This window comes from Pezoporus occidentalis, unplaced genomic scaffold (genome assembly GCF_034315485.1).
Source record: "Pezoporus occidentalis ecotype Australia unplaced genomic scaffold, CSIRO_AGI_Poc_V1 ctg36, whole genome shotgun sequence".
Taxonomy (NCBI): domain Eukaryota; kingdom Metazoa; phylum Chordata; class Aves; order Psittaciformes; family Psittacidae; genus Pezoporus; species Pezoporus occidentalis.
Window position 1 is genome coordinate 1,851,471 of NW_026915591.1, and position 18,892 is coordinate 1,870,362.

At 43.2% G+C, this 18,892-nt stretch overlaps 1 protein-coding gene across 2 annotated transcripts in view; it reads left to right on the top strand.

The window, feature by feature from the left end:
• The first annotated feature begins 3,461 nt into the window (after nucleotides 1-3,461).
• Nucleotides 3,462-18,892, top strand: part of KCNH5 (potassium voltage-gated channel subfamily H member 5) — a 160,635-nt gene continuing 145,204 nt past the window's right edge. For both annotated transcript variants that reach the window (XM_062630747.1, XM_062630748.1), the window contains exons 1-2: nucleotides 3,462-3,585; nucleotides 17,253-17,376. In XM_062630747.1, the coding sequence (XP_062486731.1) occupies nucleotides 3,513-3,585; nucleotides 17,253-17,376 (197 nt within the window). In that variant the 5' untranslated portion in view covers nucleotides 3,462-3,512. The remainder of the gene's footprint in view (nucleotides 3,586-17,252; nucleotides 17,377-18,892) is intronic.

The following is an 18,892-nucleotide window of genomic DNA, read 5'->3' on the forward strand; positions in this document are numbered from 1 at the left end:
TTGGACTTTAAGGAGCAAGCTTTACCTCCTTTTCCTACGGTTAGCATGCTTCAAGCATCCCCCTCTGGCATCTGTTTCCCAGTTTTAGCCCTTGTTTCAGCAATATACCTGTAAGCCATGAGACACAAATCCATTGGAAATCAAGCACTGCTAGTTTTGGAATTCATGGACTGATTTGCATGAATTGTGTGTTTTAAAATTAAAGCTTGTGTCCATCTTGGTTATGATTTTTAGAATGGAAAGTCTTCTGTGTGCACCTGGGTTAGAAAGCAGCTCTAAGCCTTGCCAAAGGTATCCCACCACTCATTTCTGCTCACAATATTTTTAGATCTATATGGGTGGGGGTCATTGAGTGCCCAAAGGGGTCCCAGGGAACCTGACTCACGTTACTATGTACAAACACTGAAAGCAGAGACAATGCTGGAAATCAGTTCAGCAGCACCTACGTTTTAATGACTAAGGCCATTGAGGTGAATCAGTTCCTGACCCATTTATGCTGGCCTATGCCTCCCTCTTTTCTAGGAGCCCCCTGAGTCCCAGGTGATGATTCTTCAATTCATAAATTCATGGAAGATATTTTTAAAGCTCTGTGCTGTGGATGAGAACCAGTTCTGAAATGTTTAATAGTTCCTGAAGGGGACTATATAACACTCTCCTATAGGTTTAGATTCAGATGGTCAGCTCTTCGCCAGATGCAGCTGAATTTCATAGCATGCTCTGTCTCCACTTGCTGTGGGAGTCAATGTTTGCCCACTGCATGTATAGTGCCTTTTGCTGAAATGCCAGTAAAGAGGTAAATCGCCCTGAGCAGGTGCTTCAAATTTCAGAAGAAATAATGAAATAGAAGAGGAAGGAATCATCATTTTTCTTTTGCCCTGGTACAGGAATGTGCTTGTTCCCTTTTAGCCTTTTTCCTTTCAGGAAAGGAAAGCTAGTTTATTTGCTTAAAGAGATACAGCTTAAAAGCTGAGAAGAAAGAAGGAGTAGGTATGCTCTGATCTTCCATCAGGAATGTTGTTACACTTAGCTATTGATTTACCTGTTCTGGGATTAAAAACAAAAAATAAAAATTACATTTTGAACCACAGTGGATTTTCTGCCATATTTAAGAGCAGCTGGTTGAGACTGGGGTATTTTTTATTTGGAAAGAAACTGCTTAGCTGCCTTTTTTTCTACTTACACTGACCTCAAACCTTTCTGACAGCTTCCTGTGTGGTGGCTTGATGCTGTTTCCAAGCACAATTTGAAGATTCCCCAAGAGTCACTTTCCAGTTTGCTTTCTTTATCAGACTTTTCAAGATTATCTTTAGCCTCATCTAGCATTTCAGAAAAAAACAAAGAGGTGTCCTTTGGAGTTTATTGCTACCTTGATGCAGAAGCAAGCATCCCACCACATGTCCTGCCCTTTCTATTCCATCAGATGTCTGTGACATTTAAATACGTGACTTTGGAGCTTGTCCCTCTCCATAACCTATTGTTTAATTAGCACCACAGGGAATATAGCAGAAAAACTTAATACGGGGATCTGAAGTTGAGGACATGAAGCAGGGAGGATGAAGTGACTGTCTGGCATGACTGCCACACCGCAATGGAGAAGTTTAGTAGAAAGAGTGAAAAAGAAAGCCTCTGAAGCATTAATCAAAACATTGGGGGGGGGGGGGGGGGGAGGGAAGTAGGCAACTCTGGGTTTCAAAACAAGGATAGGAAATGAGTAGAATTCAAATTGGGTTCAAATTGGGTGGAACTGGGGAGCAGAGGTCCTGGCAATACTGTCCAGACAGATAGTCACACAGTATTTGCCTGTGTAGAGACATTTTTATGGCTACTGCTCACTTGAAAGAAATGAAGGTGTTGCTGTCCAGTCATCAATTACCAGGAGAGAAATTTCCCTGTATCTGGGGCTGAGCTCAGCAGGAGTATGTTTTAAACCACAACACCCTAATGAGAGCCCTGAAGATTTCAGAGCTGCGATGGAAAACGAGAAGTGTTTGACAAATAGGGTCTGTTTCACCTCTCAAAGCAAGTTTTATTTCAGCATCCCCACACTGCTTGCAGTGGAGCTGCTCCCGATTTGCATTTGCCCAGACTTTCTCGCTTTCGGAAGCTGCCTGAGGACCCGCGGGCAGGACAGCTGCTGCACACCCACCTTGAAGGAGCTGCTCCTGCAGCCGCTCCCGGTGTGGTAGAGATTTTAAACGTGCTTAACTTTAAGCAGAGTTGTTCAGGTGACCTCAGTGTCACTTGTTGGACCAAGACCCAGGCGTGGGAAGGAGGAGGAGGAGGCTGGGGGAAGGGGGGGGGGGGGGGGGAGGGGATGGGAGGGTGCAGGGGAGGGGGGCGAACACCTAAACACAAAACCAACAAAAATATTAATTATTTTTTCCACAGTGGAATAATTTCCTCTGGGAGAAGCACCGCTGCTTGTGCCAACTGCTGCAGGAGCGCGCAGCACATCGGGATGTGCTCTGCAGGGCATGCTCCTGCCCCAGACAAACAGCGATTTGCCATCTCTTATTTCCTTATACGATCTTTTCCAGGCTGTAGCAGTATTCAAAATTAGCAGAGGCAGAAGCAATAGGTGGAGAAATTCCTTCCAGGATTCTGCTGTCCTCAGCTTAAAAAGACACTGACTGGGTAATGAAAAGGCTGGAGGGAGAAGGGCAGCTGGGTCAAGAGTAGGGGAGAGCTTACACAGAAATAGGCGTGTGGCGCTTCGCTGCACTGACTCATCACGGGCTCCGGGGCTTCGGCACCGGAGTAATACGGTAGAGCTGGGTCTCTGAATAAAACGATGGAAAAGAGGACTCCAGCCCCAAATCTGCCTCCTGTTGCGTCCTTCTCACGGCTGCTCTCACCGGGAGAGGGAGGAATCCTCAAAAAAAAAAAACAAAACAAAAAAACCAAATAAAAAATGCCACGCAAGGCTGGCATTTGACATGTTACCTTGCACTTTTTGGTCATCATTTGCGGGCAAAGCGCAGCCACCTTCCACTGTGTCACGCAGCATTTCGTAGTCTGCTTTCCCCCAGACCCTCCCGCTAAGAGCAGGGGAATGCTGTCTCAAAAGGTTACAAATTGTACAGACGAAAACGCAGGGGCCAGAGGCTTTCGGGGTCTGGTTCACGCAGGCGAAACTTCGACGGGTGTCCCGGAGAGCCACCTCGGGGCCACCCAGGCGATGATGCTGCCCGGGGCACGGCACCGGGCGTGACCCGCGGGCCCCCGCTCCCCCCGCCGCCGCTGTCCCGGGGCGGCCCTGCTCGGCGGCAGGGCGGGCGCGCAGGCGCGGGGGGCGGAGGTGGCGCTCGGCGGCTCCGTGCGCTGCGCGGCCCCAGTCCGCGCTGCAGCCGCCGCGGGGGCGCCACTACCATGAGCGGCCGCGGCCGCCCCTGCGCGACTCACGGGCACCGGGCGCACCAGCCGCCTCCGCCCCCCCCCCGCTGCCGCCGCGGCCGCCGCTGCCGCCGCCGCCGCTGCCGCGCACTCCCGGCCCCCGATCCCGGCGCTGCAGGATGCCGGGGGGCAAGAGAGGGCTGGTGGCACCGCAGAACACCTTCCTGGAGAACATCGTCCGGCGCTCAAGCGGTGAGAAATTCCCGCCGTCCATCCATCCATCCATCCATCCATCCATCCATCCATCCATCCATCCATCCATCCATCCATCCATCCCTCCGTCCGTCCATCCATCCCTCAGTCCTCGCGGCGGCTCTCCTCGGGGCACGGAGCCGCCGCGCCCGCTGCCCCGCTGCGGTCTGTGCCAAAGCTTTGCCTTCAAGGAACGGGGTCTTTACTGTGCCCCGCCAGGCTCCGCTGGAGCCAGCCCTTCACCAGCCTGTCCCTGTGCCCCTCCGTTTCTTTTTACCTCGTTATCGGTACTGCTGCTTCTGAGAATAAGTGGTCATCATTTACATTTCTAATACTCTCTCTGCTTATCGTGTCTTTTCCTTTTTTTTTTTTTTTTTCATTCTTCATAGAATTATAGAATGGTTTGGCTTGGAAGAGACCTTAAAGATTGTTTAGTTCCAGCCCTATTGCAATGGGAAGGGACATCTTCCACTAGATCAGGTTGCTCAAAGCACTATTCAACCTGGCCTTGAAAACACTGCCAGAGATGGGGCATCCATAACTTGTCTTGTTCGTTGTGCTCTTCTTGTTCTTTAGCTCTCTAGTAATTGGGCTTGCAACTGTTTTCATTCAGTGTTTCAGAGTCTTTGTAATTCTGTGGCACTTAAGTCTGTGGTAAAGGTGCTGGGAAGGAGGATGAGGGAGTGACTGTGATTGGGATGATGGTGGTCCTGGAGCTGAGCAGTATGTAAAGAAGTGCCTGCTCTTGCTCATCTACAGCTCCTTGTTAGGTGGATATTTACAGGACTGGTTCAGGACTGCATGGCTGTCAAATTATTCCTTGCTGTTGGAGTTAATTTTATCCTTTGATCCAGTGCAAAGCACCGATCAAGAGTACTGTGTACAGCTCCATTAAAGTTACAGTGTGGCTGCAGACTCCCGTCTCTAGATGTATTAATGTAGACGCTGCTCTAGGCAAGTCTTGTGCTAGTTACATTCCTTTATTTATGTCATTTTTGTACTGGCACCTACCTACTGCAACACGATTGTTTGCACAAATGAAGTGCGGTAAGAAACCTTGACTTTGCATATGCTAAAAGATATCTTGTTGGACAGCTCAAGTTTAGGGTGACCCTGCCATACCAAACACTGCTGTGCAGGCTTGCATCTGGGGACATGAATGGGAAAGGTGGGCAGAGCAGAGTATTGAGCAAAGTTGCCACATGTATTGTTAATCAAGACATTAATGTGATGTGAAACCGTGCTGAGAAGTGTTCCCTTCCACCTTCCTGTTCCATGACTCTGGATTTACCTTGCATTCATGGTCTGGACCTAACATGGTCTGGCGGGTTGATTAGATGGCAGGTGGTGAATTAGTGATTCATTGACTTCCATGGGAGCAGGAGTGGGATAAGGACTTAGAATTTGTTTTAAAATATTTTATGTTAAAATGGTAGCCTTATATTAAGCCATCAACTGTTTTTTTTTGGGGGGGGGGGCTTCATCCCTTTGGTGTTGCCTCTGTCGGTTGTGTGGTGGGTAGCTGACTCCCCATCAAGCTCTGTAGCTGCACGATTACCAAGAGCTAGTTTCCCGCAATAGTGTATTTATTTAGCAGAATATTAAATGCAAGCTTAATTAATAGGGGTTTATACAGCACTTTCCCTCTGATAATTTCAAAGTGCTTGTGGATTTTAATTACACTTCACAGCTCCGTGTGGAAGAGGACACAGAGGCATTCCTAACCTGTTCTTTGAAATCTGGCACAAACAGGGGCTCAGAGCATCACAATTGTTTTCCCAAGGTCATGGGGCGAGTCCATGGCAGAGCTGGGAACATGGCTTGGGATTGCTATGCTTTTGTATCATGCTTTAATTAAATCACGTTGTCCCTGGTGAAAGCTCAGTAAAGCTTTGAGATGTCAAAAACTGTAAAAGCTCAGAAGGCTTTTGAACATTATACTTTAAAAGCGTGTATTCCCCTCCAGATTTAACCTGGTCTAATTTAGGAGCATTAAATCGTGCTGATCTGGTCATTCATTCTGCTTTTTCTCTGCCACTGATGATGCCTATACATGATGCTACAGAGGTAAATCTGCCCCGTTGGACAAGGTGAAAAGTGGATTGGGAATTTAACTCATTTAAGTGGTCAGTACTGTGCCCTGAAACATGATTTAATTCTTATTTTTGTCATCCAGGAAGTAACCTTATTTGTCCTTTGTAGAAATAGTAATTTTCATTGGATTCAGTGATGTTTAATCCAAACTTAATGGCATCCAGTAGAGCAAATCTGATTCCAGTGTCTCCTGCCAGTGCTTGGTAGAAGGCAAGGATTTGATCTGCTGACTCTGTGCAGGCTTTTGTTTTTATACTTGGATTCACCAGTTTCCGAGAGATTTTTCATTGACAAGTTGAGAAATGGGATGAAGGAAAGACTGGTGATTGTTTGTTAAAATACATTTTCAGCATCCTCAAAAAGAGCTCTTTTATCACCTTTACTGGTTAAAGGACATGTTCTTTTGAGATTTCTCACAATTACGCAATTCCGTTTCATTCTTGACAATAAATCTTTTCTTAACAATGACGAGAAGGTTAGTAGGTAGAGGTAATATCTTCTATTAGGCAACAGGTACAGCTGGAAAAATTAGGTATTTCAGCAGATAGGCTCTTCTTTAAGAGCATGGAATCAATGGTTTCAAAATGAAATGTAGCTGGAGTCTAATTAATCAAAGTTGCCAGAGGTGGTTTTAAATAACAAAATTTATAGACAAAATTGCAATAATTTTAAAATATGGAGAGTTAGAACTGGCATAGTGGGAACACGGTGTGCAGAGTGGTGGTCACCTTGGTGTTTAAAGCAGTCATATAGTCAATTTTCAGCATTATTTACTTATTTTCTGTTTAGTTTTATGAACCTTTCCTTTTTGCCCTAGCTTTGGCTGCAAATGAGGTTAAAATTGTGGGAGGAACTATCATGGCAAGTCAGTTATAAGCAAAGCGTCAAAGATCTGAGCAGAAAGAATGGGGTGGCAATGGCTCCTCTGTCCTCTGTATGTAGAGGTGGGATTTCTGGGCTACCCTGCCGAGCTGTCCCACTCCCAGCCAATGTGTTTGGGAAGGATGGAGCCACTGCCAAAGCTATGGGATGGGTCAGGGAGAAGTCCCACAGTGTCCCTTTGCCCAGGGAACCTCTCTTTTGGAGGCAAATTAACACCTTGAAGCTTATGAAGTGTTTTAGGGCAGGAGTGTGCTTTGTCTTTTGGGAAGCAGCAGAGTGCAGGTGTTTCCCAAAGCCTTTGGTGGGGGACAGTAACCTCTGAGCTGCTTAGTGGGTTCTTTGCCCACACCTCAGCTGAGCTCCACTTGAGCAGAGACAAAGTCTGTGGGAGAAGCAGGGGAATCTGTTGTTAGACCAACTGCTGCAGCTGGTAAAAAGGGCCAAGTGCTCAGGATACACATTCCTATCTTCTGGCTAATCTCAGTGTACTGTCCAATCTTTCTTCTTCTTTTAAAGCACAGTGAAAATACATCCAGTAAAGGTCTTATCTGATGCTCACAAAGATTGATACAATCTTACTACAGTCTTGAATGTGCCCTGGATCTTAGGAACACCAGGTCTTTTGCTGATCTGAAAAAAGTGTTTTGTGCGAGCACTGGGTTAAATCACATTAAGGTGATTGCCTTTTACTGCCATTAGTATTTTGGACATTTAATAAGGGCCTTCCCTAGGGCAGTGTTCTCTCCTAAAATGTTCTCAGCAGTCTGTGCCTGTTATTGTTAATATTATTGGTTGATTCTTTAGTGCATTCAGAGCTTGCTGATACTGACCTCGGCTCAGCATCGTGGAGGTGTCACAGGTACAGAACTGGGCAAGTCCAGAGCAGGGCTGGGCTTTGTGGACCTGGCAAGCATGTAGAGGAATGCAGTGAGTTGAGCCTTGCACACAGGGGCAAGGGAATGTGTTTGTCTTGCTTGTCCATCTTCACCCTTCACATATTCTAGCAACAAAAGCATTAAGCCTATGTTAATGGTATAATTTGCTTTTATGATAGAGAGTGAGTTTGGGAAAGATTAATTCTGGGGCTTTGCGGCAATTTGCAATAGAGTGCTAACAGCCTGGAAGAGGGACTTAATTTAATGGAAGATTATATATAAGCTTACCTATATGGTAAGAGTCATAATTATTGGTTATTGTTTCTGTTGCAATAACTCTTAGAAGCTTCCTCAGGAAAATGTGTCTTTCAGGTCCTTCACGAACGTATTTTGATTCTTGGGCTGAAATCTTGGTTCTGCAAGGCTTACATGGGAATTTTACCATGAGCTTTAATGAAGCTAGCATTTAATTCCTGGCCTTTTTTAGCTTTGTGCCATGTTTCTACAAAGCAGTTCCTTCAGACAGAGCTTTACACTCTGCTGGGTCCCTGTGACTTTGAAGGACTAAAGGATCAGCCCTCGGTACCAGTGACGGGGTTGTAAAGGGAGGTTAGCCAGGAAAGGGGAGGGAAATGAGAGTCACATCTGTAGTGCTAAGACACTTTTTCATTTTTATTATACTAGTATGATAGATAAAATAAGTGTCTATTGTCTCTCCTGTCCTTCTTACTAGCCCATGTATTGTACCTGATGTCTTACAGGCAGGGTGACAAAATGTTGTTGTTATGGGACATGATACGTGTAGGCTTTGCTCCCCTAAATTAAAACAAAGCTGCACTTTCATCTGATCCAAGTGAAGTTACAAACGCTGCAGAGAGAGTTCTTTAAGGCAAGTTGCTTCAAATTTACACGATGTCTGTCACTCTGGATCTTCTGAAAAAATGCGGACCTCGGCAGTTCCCTAAATCTCTACAGAAGGACACTATAAACTGTGGGGTGAAAGTTTCCATCCTCTGGCTCAGCTGACTGCAGAGAGCTTACTGAAGGGATGTCCAAGAAGCTTATGTCATTAGGGCTTTCTTTGCATTTGAAGGCACAGGGTTCCTTTTGCAGTTTCTAGGACTGCAGGGTGCCTGCTGATACATAAATCAATGCAAAGTGGATTTTTACATGAAGTATTACTAGATGACAATTGTGAGGAGTTTTCAGTTGCAGGCACCCTGCTTTCTTTAATTCTCAAGTTGGCTTGCTGAATGCAGAAAGATTAAGCATGTCTGACTGCTGATGAAGTTGGGGGACTTTTACATGGCCTAAATTTTTTTATGTGTTTCTTATCATTATGTTTTTAATGGTTATAGTTATGGCAGCTTTGTACCACTGTATTAATTTAGAAACCCAAATAACGCGATATTGTTAACTAAAGGAGTAGCTGGATTCTTCGAGGTCTGACCAGCTGCTTGTTATATTGTGGGTCTTTTATTTCTAATATTTCTTGATGTGTGTATTGCAGGCGGCGGGAGAAACGTGTTTCTGGGTCGCTTGAGCGCTGCTGAGCGCTTGCCACAAGAGGTCACTGCAAGAGCTGTTGCATTCCCAGGTTCATCTTGAAATCTGAGAAGAGAAAAATGGAATTATTATTTTTTTTTAAGTAAATATCCAGTTTTTTTTATTGCTATTGGAAGGAGTATGCAGCCAAAGAATAATGTCAGGAAGTTAAGTGAGCTGTGGAAATACTTTTAATTAGCATGTTGTCGTGGTTTAAACCCAGTCAGGTAACTCGTTCGCTCACTTCCCCCCCCTTTCTTGCCCTCCCCCTGCTCTCGGAGGGATGGAGAGGAGAATCAAAAGAATGCAACTCCCACGGGTTGAGATAAGAACACTTTAGTAACTAAGGTATAACACAAATCACTACTGCTACCACCAATGATAACAATGATAAAGGAAATAACAAGGGAAGAGAATACAACACCTCACCACCAGCCAACCGATAACTTGCCCCCCTCAGCCCGACCAAGCTCTGACCGATGCCTCCTCCAACCCTGCAGTCTCCCAGCCCTTCCGGCTAACTCCCAGTTACCTCCTGGGCATGACGTGCTGTGGTATGGAATACCTCTTTGGTCAGTTTGGGTCAGGTGTCCTGTCTCTGCTTCCTCCTGGCTTCCCCTCCTCCCTGGCAGAGCATGAGGCTCACAAAGTCCTTGGCCAAACCAAAACATCCTTGTTATCAGCTCTGTTCCCGAGCCGAAAGTCAAAACACTGCACTGCACCAGCTACCAAGGAGAAACATGACTGCTACTGCTGAACCCAGGACACATGTTTAACAGGGTACTGTTTGATGGTTGACTGGGATTTTAAGTTACTCTCCTGGAAAGCTAAGGGAAGAGGATTTTGTGGTTTGATAAAATGAAGTAATAGAAGAAAATTTTGGAGTTAGCACTTTAATTACCTGCTTTTCAGGAAAAATAAGTCTGATTCTTGTTTAATCAGCACACTCAATGACTGGCTATTTTGAATGCCAACCCCTGGGTAACCCAAATAGCCAGGGCCCAATCCTGCTTGCGGTGGCAGGAAGGAGTCTGACTGCTGGCTTGTGAGCAGCCCCTTTGGAGACTGGCCTGAAGCAGCACTTTGGTACCCAGCTGGGATCTGAACTGTTGATAGTTTTGCTTCAGCCACTTGCACAGAGAACGGAGCATGGGAGAGGCAGACAATTCTCTGACAAAACAGTTTTTGTGAGGTACAGCCAGGCTCTGTGAAACTGCAGCCAGCACTAGCTTCAGGCTGAGTGTTTGCAAGAGGAGCCCCAATGTCCAAACAACTACTATTACTGCAATTTTCTCATCCAGGAATGTAAAGCAAGCACTCTCATTTGTATAGAACTAGAAATCTGATTTTTGGTTGCTCCCTGAGGGTGCCTGTGCACCTGGGGTGACAGCTACAGAGTTCTCCAGTTTAAATTTAGTCTTGCTACATCTATGTTATATTCTGCATAATTTTAACAGTGAACAGATTCAGAGGTGGACTTTAGATGGTAACTGGAATACATGAGGATTAGTTTAACTCTAGGACAAATGAATGTGTGGGGGAGAAACTGCAATCAGAACTGTATGAAATGTCATTTTGCAGGCATATCACAGGAATGCTGTCTTGTCCTTATTGACTCAAAACTCTTCCTGCGGTCAATGATGTTGTGCCACGATAAAGGCAGGGGACTGTGCTGTCTGTGGTCTTTCACATTCAGGATGATTAAAGTTAATTTTTTAAGTTTTTAGGAGGTAATTTTCAGGCAGACTCTAATCTTTCCTCTTGAGCTCACTTGCTAAATTGCTGAAAGCTGCTGTGTTCCCAGCTAAGTGATTTACCCATGGATTTAATATTTCAGCCAATGCTGGATTATTTATCTTTTGTTTTATTTGAGGTGCATTTATTTGGGGCAGGAAGTAGATCATTTTAGCATAGTTGGCACAGTGGCATCTTGCACTGGGTTTAGTCTTCTTTGCATTTTCATAATATGAATATTAAATAAAAACAACACTGGTACAGAAAGGTGACGTAAAGAGTTAGTCCTTTGAGAATTTTTTTTCAGGCAAGCAACATAATGTGCTGAATAAATTGGATGACACTGATGTTTTGCATGCTTTAAAGACACTGGGGAAATAATAGCTTTGTTAGAAAACAGTAGTGTGGCTTTATAGTGAAGAGTACAAAGTGCTGGTGGAGGTTGCTCCTTTAAGAACAGCAGTTTGTCTGCAGCTGACCCTGGAGCTGGAGGGATGCCGTTGCCCATTGAGACTGATTTCAGAGGGCAGTGCTCTCCTAAAGGGTTTAGGATTTTCTGTTGTATTCTGTGGGGATGCAGTATGTCTTGAGTTGGAGTCACTGTGAACGACCCCAGTAAAAGTATGTGTTATCAGGGCCGAGACTTGCTCAGGAGGGCTAAAAGAAAAAGAATTAGAACATTTTTTTAGGACCTCCCTCCCCAACACACACATAGAAGAGTCCAATGAGTTTTTCAAGATGGTTTAAACAAGACTGCAGCAATATGCTGACCCTGTGTAGTTCTAAGGAGAGTAAGCTGACAGCAGTGTATGTGGCTTGGGGCTTTAATAAAACAGCATTATCAAAAAAGGCAAATTCCAGATGTTTCACAGACGCTGTCAGGGTCAGGCTGCATTTGTTCTGCAGTGGAAGGTGGGAATTCTGAATGACAACCCTGTGTCAAGTTGCTTGAGTTAGGAGTTTATTCCGAGATGGAATCGCTGCTGCTTTTTATTATTATAATAATTATTATTACTTGTATTTTGCTGCTTCAGTTTTTTAAAAACACATCTTTTCCGTGGTGACTTTTCTGAAAAGATCAGTTGCCTGTCTTCTTGGCATGAGATGGAACTCAAAACAGTGATTTAAACAATTTTTGTTACAAGTGGTACCCAAGCTTTCTGGAGAAGAGATGATTAGAGACAACATTTCTCACTTGGCTAAGCATATATCCTGGACTGATTTAGCTGTTCTTGCTCTCCTGTGATTACATAACATGAATTTTACACTGCTTTGGGCATTTTGTTGGTTAAAAATACTGCTTGCACACTGTGGTCTTTTTTTTTTTTTTTCTTTAAACAAAACAAGGCTCAGCACTGTGTTGAGTATTAGCTACTGCAAGGCAAAGTAAGATTAAAGGCTTGCTGTTCTACAGCATAGGCTGCCTTTATACAAAAAGCCTTTTTACAAAGTAAAGGTGCAGCAACAGCAAATATACGATTTGTTTTCCTCAGCTGTGTTTTCCAACCTGAAATTTTGCTAACTGCATGCCTCTAATAATTCCTTGTCATCAGTATTAAACCTTGCAAATATTTTAACTAATAAAAAGCCTGCTGACTTCCTAAGCGAAATCTAGCAACTCTGAGACAGGCCACTCTGCTGGCTGAACCCTGCTTCCCCATACTCTTATAGGCAGACCCTGGTGTTTAAATGCATTTAGTCGAAGAACTCTAGACAACATACAGATTTGTGATTTGGGCTCTCTACAATATATCAGAAAGGGGGATGGGTGGAGAAAATGGTTGGTGGAGGCAATGACATCAAGACAAGTTTAGAAATAATAAAAATTGACTTTTATCTCTAAGGAAATGGGAAGTGGAAATGCATTTTCAGGGCATCAGGGAAATCTAAGCAAGGATGAATGCATTACCAGATGTTTCAGGCTAATCATCATGCAAGTTTGAAACTAGCTGCATGTTAATGTTTTCAGAATATAAGATATTGCCACATGGTAGCTGCTGAATTCAATGTTTTCCAGTTACTGGTAGCTAAATTCTTCTAAGAAATACTTAAACTTCAGAATACCTCCAATATAGCATATTCTTTTAAAAAAATGGTTTGTGGAATATAGCTCTTGTGTATCAAATCCAACTGGAAAACAGCTTTGGGCATCCCAGTGCCAGTGTTCTTCCTATGCTTATCACTCTGCAGTTTCCATACTTTTTTTGGCTCTCTCCTGAAGAAGGCACAAAACACTATTCTTATCTGTTGAAAACTAGAGCAGGCTCGGTGAGCCTGGCTCTCCCTTGAAGGGGGCCTGAGCCTGGGTCTGTCTTGCAGAAGACATCTGCTCTGTGTGGAGCATCCTTGGCATACGGCATTGCAGGGCTCATGCCCATGCTTTAGAGAAGACTGTGTAAAGGTCCTTTGGCTCACTCCAAAGCTATTTGGTATGAACTAACTGATGTGGGGTGTGGGCTATCAGAGGATGGTGAGGATGAGGAGTGAACCTGGGATCTGATGATGGAGGTGCACCAAGTGCTTGCCTGCAGCAATGTCTGTGGGGCATGTCCTTGGGCTGCCATTGGGTGAATAGCCATGGTGTGGGTGTTCAGTGAGTCTCAGTGTATCTCAGGAAGAAGCAAGTCAGTTGGCAGTCTGTAGGCAGGTCTGTAGCACACTTGCCTTTTACTATACCTGGGCTACTTGAATGAAGACCTGGCTTGTACCAAGAGGCTACTATGGGACTTCACCACAGAGTCATCACAGCAGTGCACCGGGGGACATCTGTGTGCCCTTGGCTGACGGCCCTTGTTTTGGAGCTGCTAGCAAAGGAAGAACATGCAGCCAGTTGTGTTTGGAAGGGAGCAGACTCCTCTTCTTTGATGTTAAGCCACCCTATGACAACTGAAGATGGAGATAAAATGTGTTTTTTCCCAGTCCTTTCCTCTTACAGGAGGTTTAAGCAGCCAGCTGCGAATTGAACAGAGTGGAATTTGATATAATCAGACGGATGGAAGTTTTAACTGAAGACTCAACTGTGATTGGTTTTTCTTAGTGAGGAAACCATGTAACTGAGTTGTAGAAATATGGAAGTCAGGCATGCAGATGGATTTAGTCCAGGACTGTCTATCAATACTGAACCTTAAGGGAAGCAACTGCAGAAATGGACTTTCATGAGTAGTTAGTGGTGATGAAACGATATAAAACAGTCTCTTCTCCAAGTACGTAAAACTCCTAGAAACCCTGAGGTGGTATTGTCTACTACAGAGTCTCTCTTTGTCAAGGTTAGGCCCAAAATGGAGACATGTTAGAGAATATACAAGGAGTCACAGCAGAGGATTCAAAGCAAAAACTCCTTCATGTCCCTTTGCACTTGGCTAAAAAATAGAGGTTTTCTCAAGGTGTCCTGTCACCGAATACAGTTTGGTTGTTTACAACTGGGTGTGGTCTGTCTGATGTAGAGTTAAATCTGCCTGGAGTTTTGATCTGGATAAATTGTAGAAATAGGGAAGAATTGATGTGTTTTGGTTGGAGAAAATAACATGACTTTTGATAAAATGTACGGTAAGCATGGAGTCCTGTGAATGCTGGGACTTTGGTACACAATAAAACTCAAGGTTCCGATGCTGACTCGTTCTTCCTTGAATTTTATCAAGCTGCTCACTGAGCAGTGGCATTAATGAAACATGGATTCTTATGGCTTTTTTCCCACAGTTATATTCATTTGTCTCTAGCAAGATGCAAACATTCATTCAAGATTTTTCTTTGGTTGGAATAGGACACACACATACATATTCACATGCTGAGTAGGGATGAATAAGCGTTACTTGCTTAGGAGACAAGGGTAAAAAATGTCAGTGAAACAAAGAAAAATTCATGGGGACAAAAGAAAACATATGCTAAGATCTCATCAGATTTCTAGCACATGTACTATATATATCTGATCTAACCTTACAAATACCACAGATACTTCTAGTGTCTATTTTTTTTCATTTTTTAAAAATCCATAGTTTGGCTTTACATTTTGTTCCCTCCCAAGTTTCTGGTAGATTTGATCAGTTTAGTGAATGCATACCTTATCAAGTATTTTGAGACCCTCAGGTGTAAAGAATAGAAGGCAACCTTTAAGTGTGGTATGTCATCTTGTTGGTTGCTGGCTGCGACAGATCATCCTCTGTGTACTCTGTGTCCTGGAACAGTTACGTGGTGGGAATACACAATCAAGATTACGTCTGTTGGTTGGGGAGGCTTCAAAGCAGGATTATTTGCTTTTGGACTGTGGTCCTCTGGGGAACACCCAGATGTGCCCAGCATCCACGAGTGAGTTTAGTATTACAGTCTCTCACTGCCCTGGTTGTGCAAATTATATTGGAATATGCAAGCAAAACTTTGGTGAGAGATAATCCTGCAAATAAATCTCTTTTCAAATCTAACCAGAGGACTTGTAATATTGGTTGTTTCCCTTTGGGGTAGGAAATTAAGAATTGTTTATGCTCCCATCCTCTCCAGCTGCTGGGGTGCAGCTGTGGTAGGGTGGCCGCCGTGAGGGGAGCCCAGTGGATTTGGGGGCTGGTGGTGCCTCCCAAATTGGAGAAGATGCAAGATTGGGTTAACATCAATACAATGGGAACCCTTTGGTTTCCAGGGCTTGGGAAGTTCCCTGTGTTATTATCTGCCCTGTGCTGAGGAAAGCTGGGCTGAGTCCCTGCTGCAGAAAGGGCTGCAGAAAGACAGGAAGATCTTAATGTAATGCTCAGGCTTTACTCTGTGTCTGCTGCAGCCTGTAGTGAGGGCATCTTCCTTCAGGTAGAAAAGTGAATTTTTTAAGTTGGCATTTAGGCTTAAGAATATTTGTGATGGATTCAGATAAATTCTTTGGGCATAAAGGGGTTAGATTTCACAAAATCTCAACTTCTGTTACTCACATCATTTGGCTTCTAAATATTTTTTGATCTGCTCTTCTACAGAAAATCCAATAATCTCCAGATTATTATTTTTTTTTTCCAAATTCATGCTTATAAAGAAAAAAGAAAGACATACTGGGTTTTTTGGTACACTTTCCTTGTTCTACAGTATAATGTTACCATAATGTAAAATCCAGTCATGGTTATAAATACGTGCAAGAGGGGCATGTGTAGCTCATTTAAAAACTGTGTCACTTTCACGTGAAAATGAATGTATGCACCTGAGTATATATCTGTAAGTAATTGGCATAACCATGCTTTGGCTGTTATGTGGAAAATTTGTACAACATCTCCTTAATTTCCTCCTCCTTCCTCCACCAAGAACTGCTGAAAAGAACATTTCCTATAATTTCTATACAGTGGTGATTGTTAATAGATATTTTTTAAAAGCTTCTTAGCATCAATGAATGGGGCTAGTTAGTTCCATACCTGCAGTCAAAACTAAATTGCAAACTCACAGTAAAAATAAAGAAAACGCTGAAGATCATCACAGACTACAATTTGAGAACCTCTATTTAAGTGAGAATATTATTTCTGAAACAAAATTAGGGATGTTTACAGTCTCAATGCACATAACATCCTACAACATTGTGTTTAAGAAAAATGGGTATTTTCTTCTTTGAAAATGCCTTGCTAAAAGCAGGGATGGAAGAATCTTTCCGAACTAGTGAATAAAACTATTTTAAGAGTAACTCATAATGTGTTGGTGCCAGTCCGTGCGTATAAACTGTAGGCACTGACTGAAAGAACAAATGACTGAAACGATATTTAAGCCTGATTTCAGCCTCCTAGAAGTACTTCCTGCCCATATTTTGTAATTACAGCTCTGGATACATGTTACTAGGATGAGCCAAATCCACCTATGTGCATTTTTAGTAGACCACCACTGAAATTCAGTACCTGTTTTGTGCTATTTCAACATTTAAGTCCCTTTGGCACTCATTACTTCCCCAATCATGCTGAATTTCCATGTGGGTCACTTGATACTTGCACTCACAGGCATGATGTGGCTTGCGGTGTGCCACAAGATGCAGTGGGAACATCGGAACATCTCACCCCTCCCCAGTGGCTCCTGGTGCTGTCTGTCCCTCATTCAGATACGCTGCCTGTGTCCTGCAAAACAGACAGACCTACCAGCAGGAAAAATTTACTTGAAGCAAGAGTTATCATCAGTGTTGGGCACAAATAAAATTCATAATTTTAAACTCATTTTACAAGTTAATTTAAAGTTGATTTCAAGATACATATAAAATATGAATACCATATAAATATATAAACAATTAAATATAAAATGAAAACCAAACATGACACCTTGCCCAGATGCTTTGAATAAATTGTTAAATTTCTAAATTGTTAAAGTGTTGCTACTTATATCAGTATTTTGGTGTGCAAGAAGCTACTTTTGTTACTAAGTTACCCTGTTACATCACAGTTTCTTTTCTGATGCCTATTTTAATTTCACTTCCCTCTGAAATTTCACGCTATAAGTTGCCGTCATGAATAAATCTGCATCTGCTGTATAACACATGGATTTAATTGCACTTTGCCACTGACATCTGCCCTTTGTCTCCTTTTCTCTTTCTCTTTGCAGAATCCAGCTTTTTGTTGGGAAATGCCCAGATTGTGGACTGGCCTGTAGTTTATAGTAATGACGGGTTTTGTAAACTTTCTGGGTATCATCGAGCTGACGTCATGCAGAAGAGCAGCACTTGCAGGTATGCCAGCTGTCTGTTTTTTGCCACTCGATGCACTTTAAAAACTGTAATCTTCTGAGAAGAACAATGAGGTTTTGCAAAAGTTATTGATATAAGAAAAGAGTTGTTTTGTAGAAATGAAAGTATTGAAACAGGCTTTAAATGAATGAAACCAGAAACTTATCCATGACATGGTAAAGCACTTTGAAATTTATCCTGGCTAGTATCAGTACAAATGTGCTGTAGCTAATGATCCAATAAAGAAAGTGGGGTTTTAGGTAATATATTTCAAAGGCTTTGTTTACTTTTTTTTTATTATTTTAATTCTCCTGCTGTCATGCTAGGATGTACTGGGCTATTCTGTAGCCCATGTTAGTTCCTGTTATTTCACACACAGAGAGCACAGTAGTGTGCAAACTGCATCTTTATTCCCAAGAGAGTGATTAAGCTGATGATATATCTACTCTACGCATTGCAACCTTATGACTTTTTCCTTTTGTTCGTGGTCTCTCAGGAGCGGACAGCTATGATTTATGGTTAGACATGCATCTGTGCCTTGTCTGCTGTATCCTTTAAAAGGAGATGGTTTGGGGAAGGACTAAATCCCTAATGCGTATGTATGAGCAAAGTGAACGGGGACAGAGGCAATAAGGAATGGCTGAGATACACATTTGTTTAGGTTTTCCCTTTATTCAGGGAGCAACCAACCCCAGGGCACTGGAAGGAGGGAGCTGCCTACCTACAGAGATGGCTTTTGGGAGATAGGTGCTGCCAGACACTGATCATGGGCTGATGCTTCAGCTGGCAGGAGCAGGACAGGCAGTGAGCCTGTCCTTGGAGGTCAGTCATTGCTGACTCCAAAAAGCAACAAGTGCTGATGTGTGGTCACTGCTCTCATCTGCTGGGAAGGGGAGGAAGCCTTGCGAGTCCAGGATTGCTCTGTGCAGCCAGGTATCCTCTAACGGGTAATGGAGAAGAGATGGGAACATGCCACTGAAATGAAATGTTCATTCACAGAGTACCAATAGAGTTGATATACTTAGTGGGTCTGAAAGAAACAGCCTTATCGCAGCTGTGCTGGATATAAATACATGCTTTCCTCTTTGCTGTCTTAAATACTGGACTATGTAGGTTTGCTATGAGCCATCACTTTTATAGTCTGTGCACATTACAGATAATTAAAAATATAGAACAGAAATGTAGGAAAATACTGAGGAAGTAAAGGTTTAGCAATACCTTTCTGATAATGATTCCCCTGTGCCTCGTGCCTCAAATACTGAGAGGATCAAAAAGTTTACTGTATCTGAGTGCTTTTTGTGAATGTGATGGACTTTAGTTACCATTTGTAAGGATCCTGTTTTGATGGTGTATTAAGTAAATCATACAGGTGAATCATACAGATGCAAATCCAAGTGGGAATTATTATGGAAAATGGAATTTGTAGCAGAGATTTTTTTTTTAATTTTTTTTTGTGGTTGTTTTTCCTTTTTTGGGGTGTGTGTGTGTGTGTGTTTGTTTTTTTCCCCTTAATCTTCAT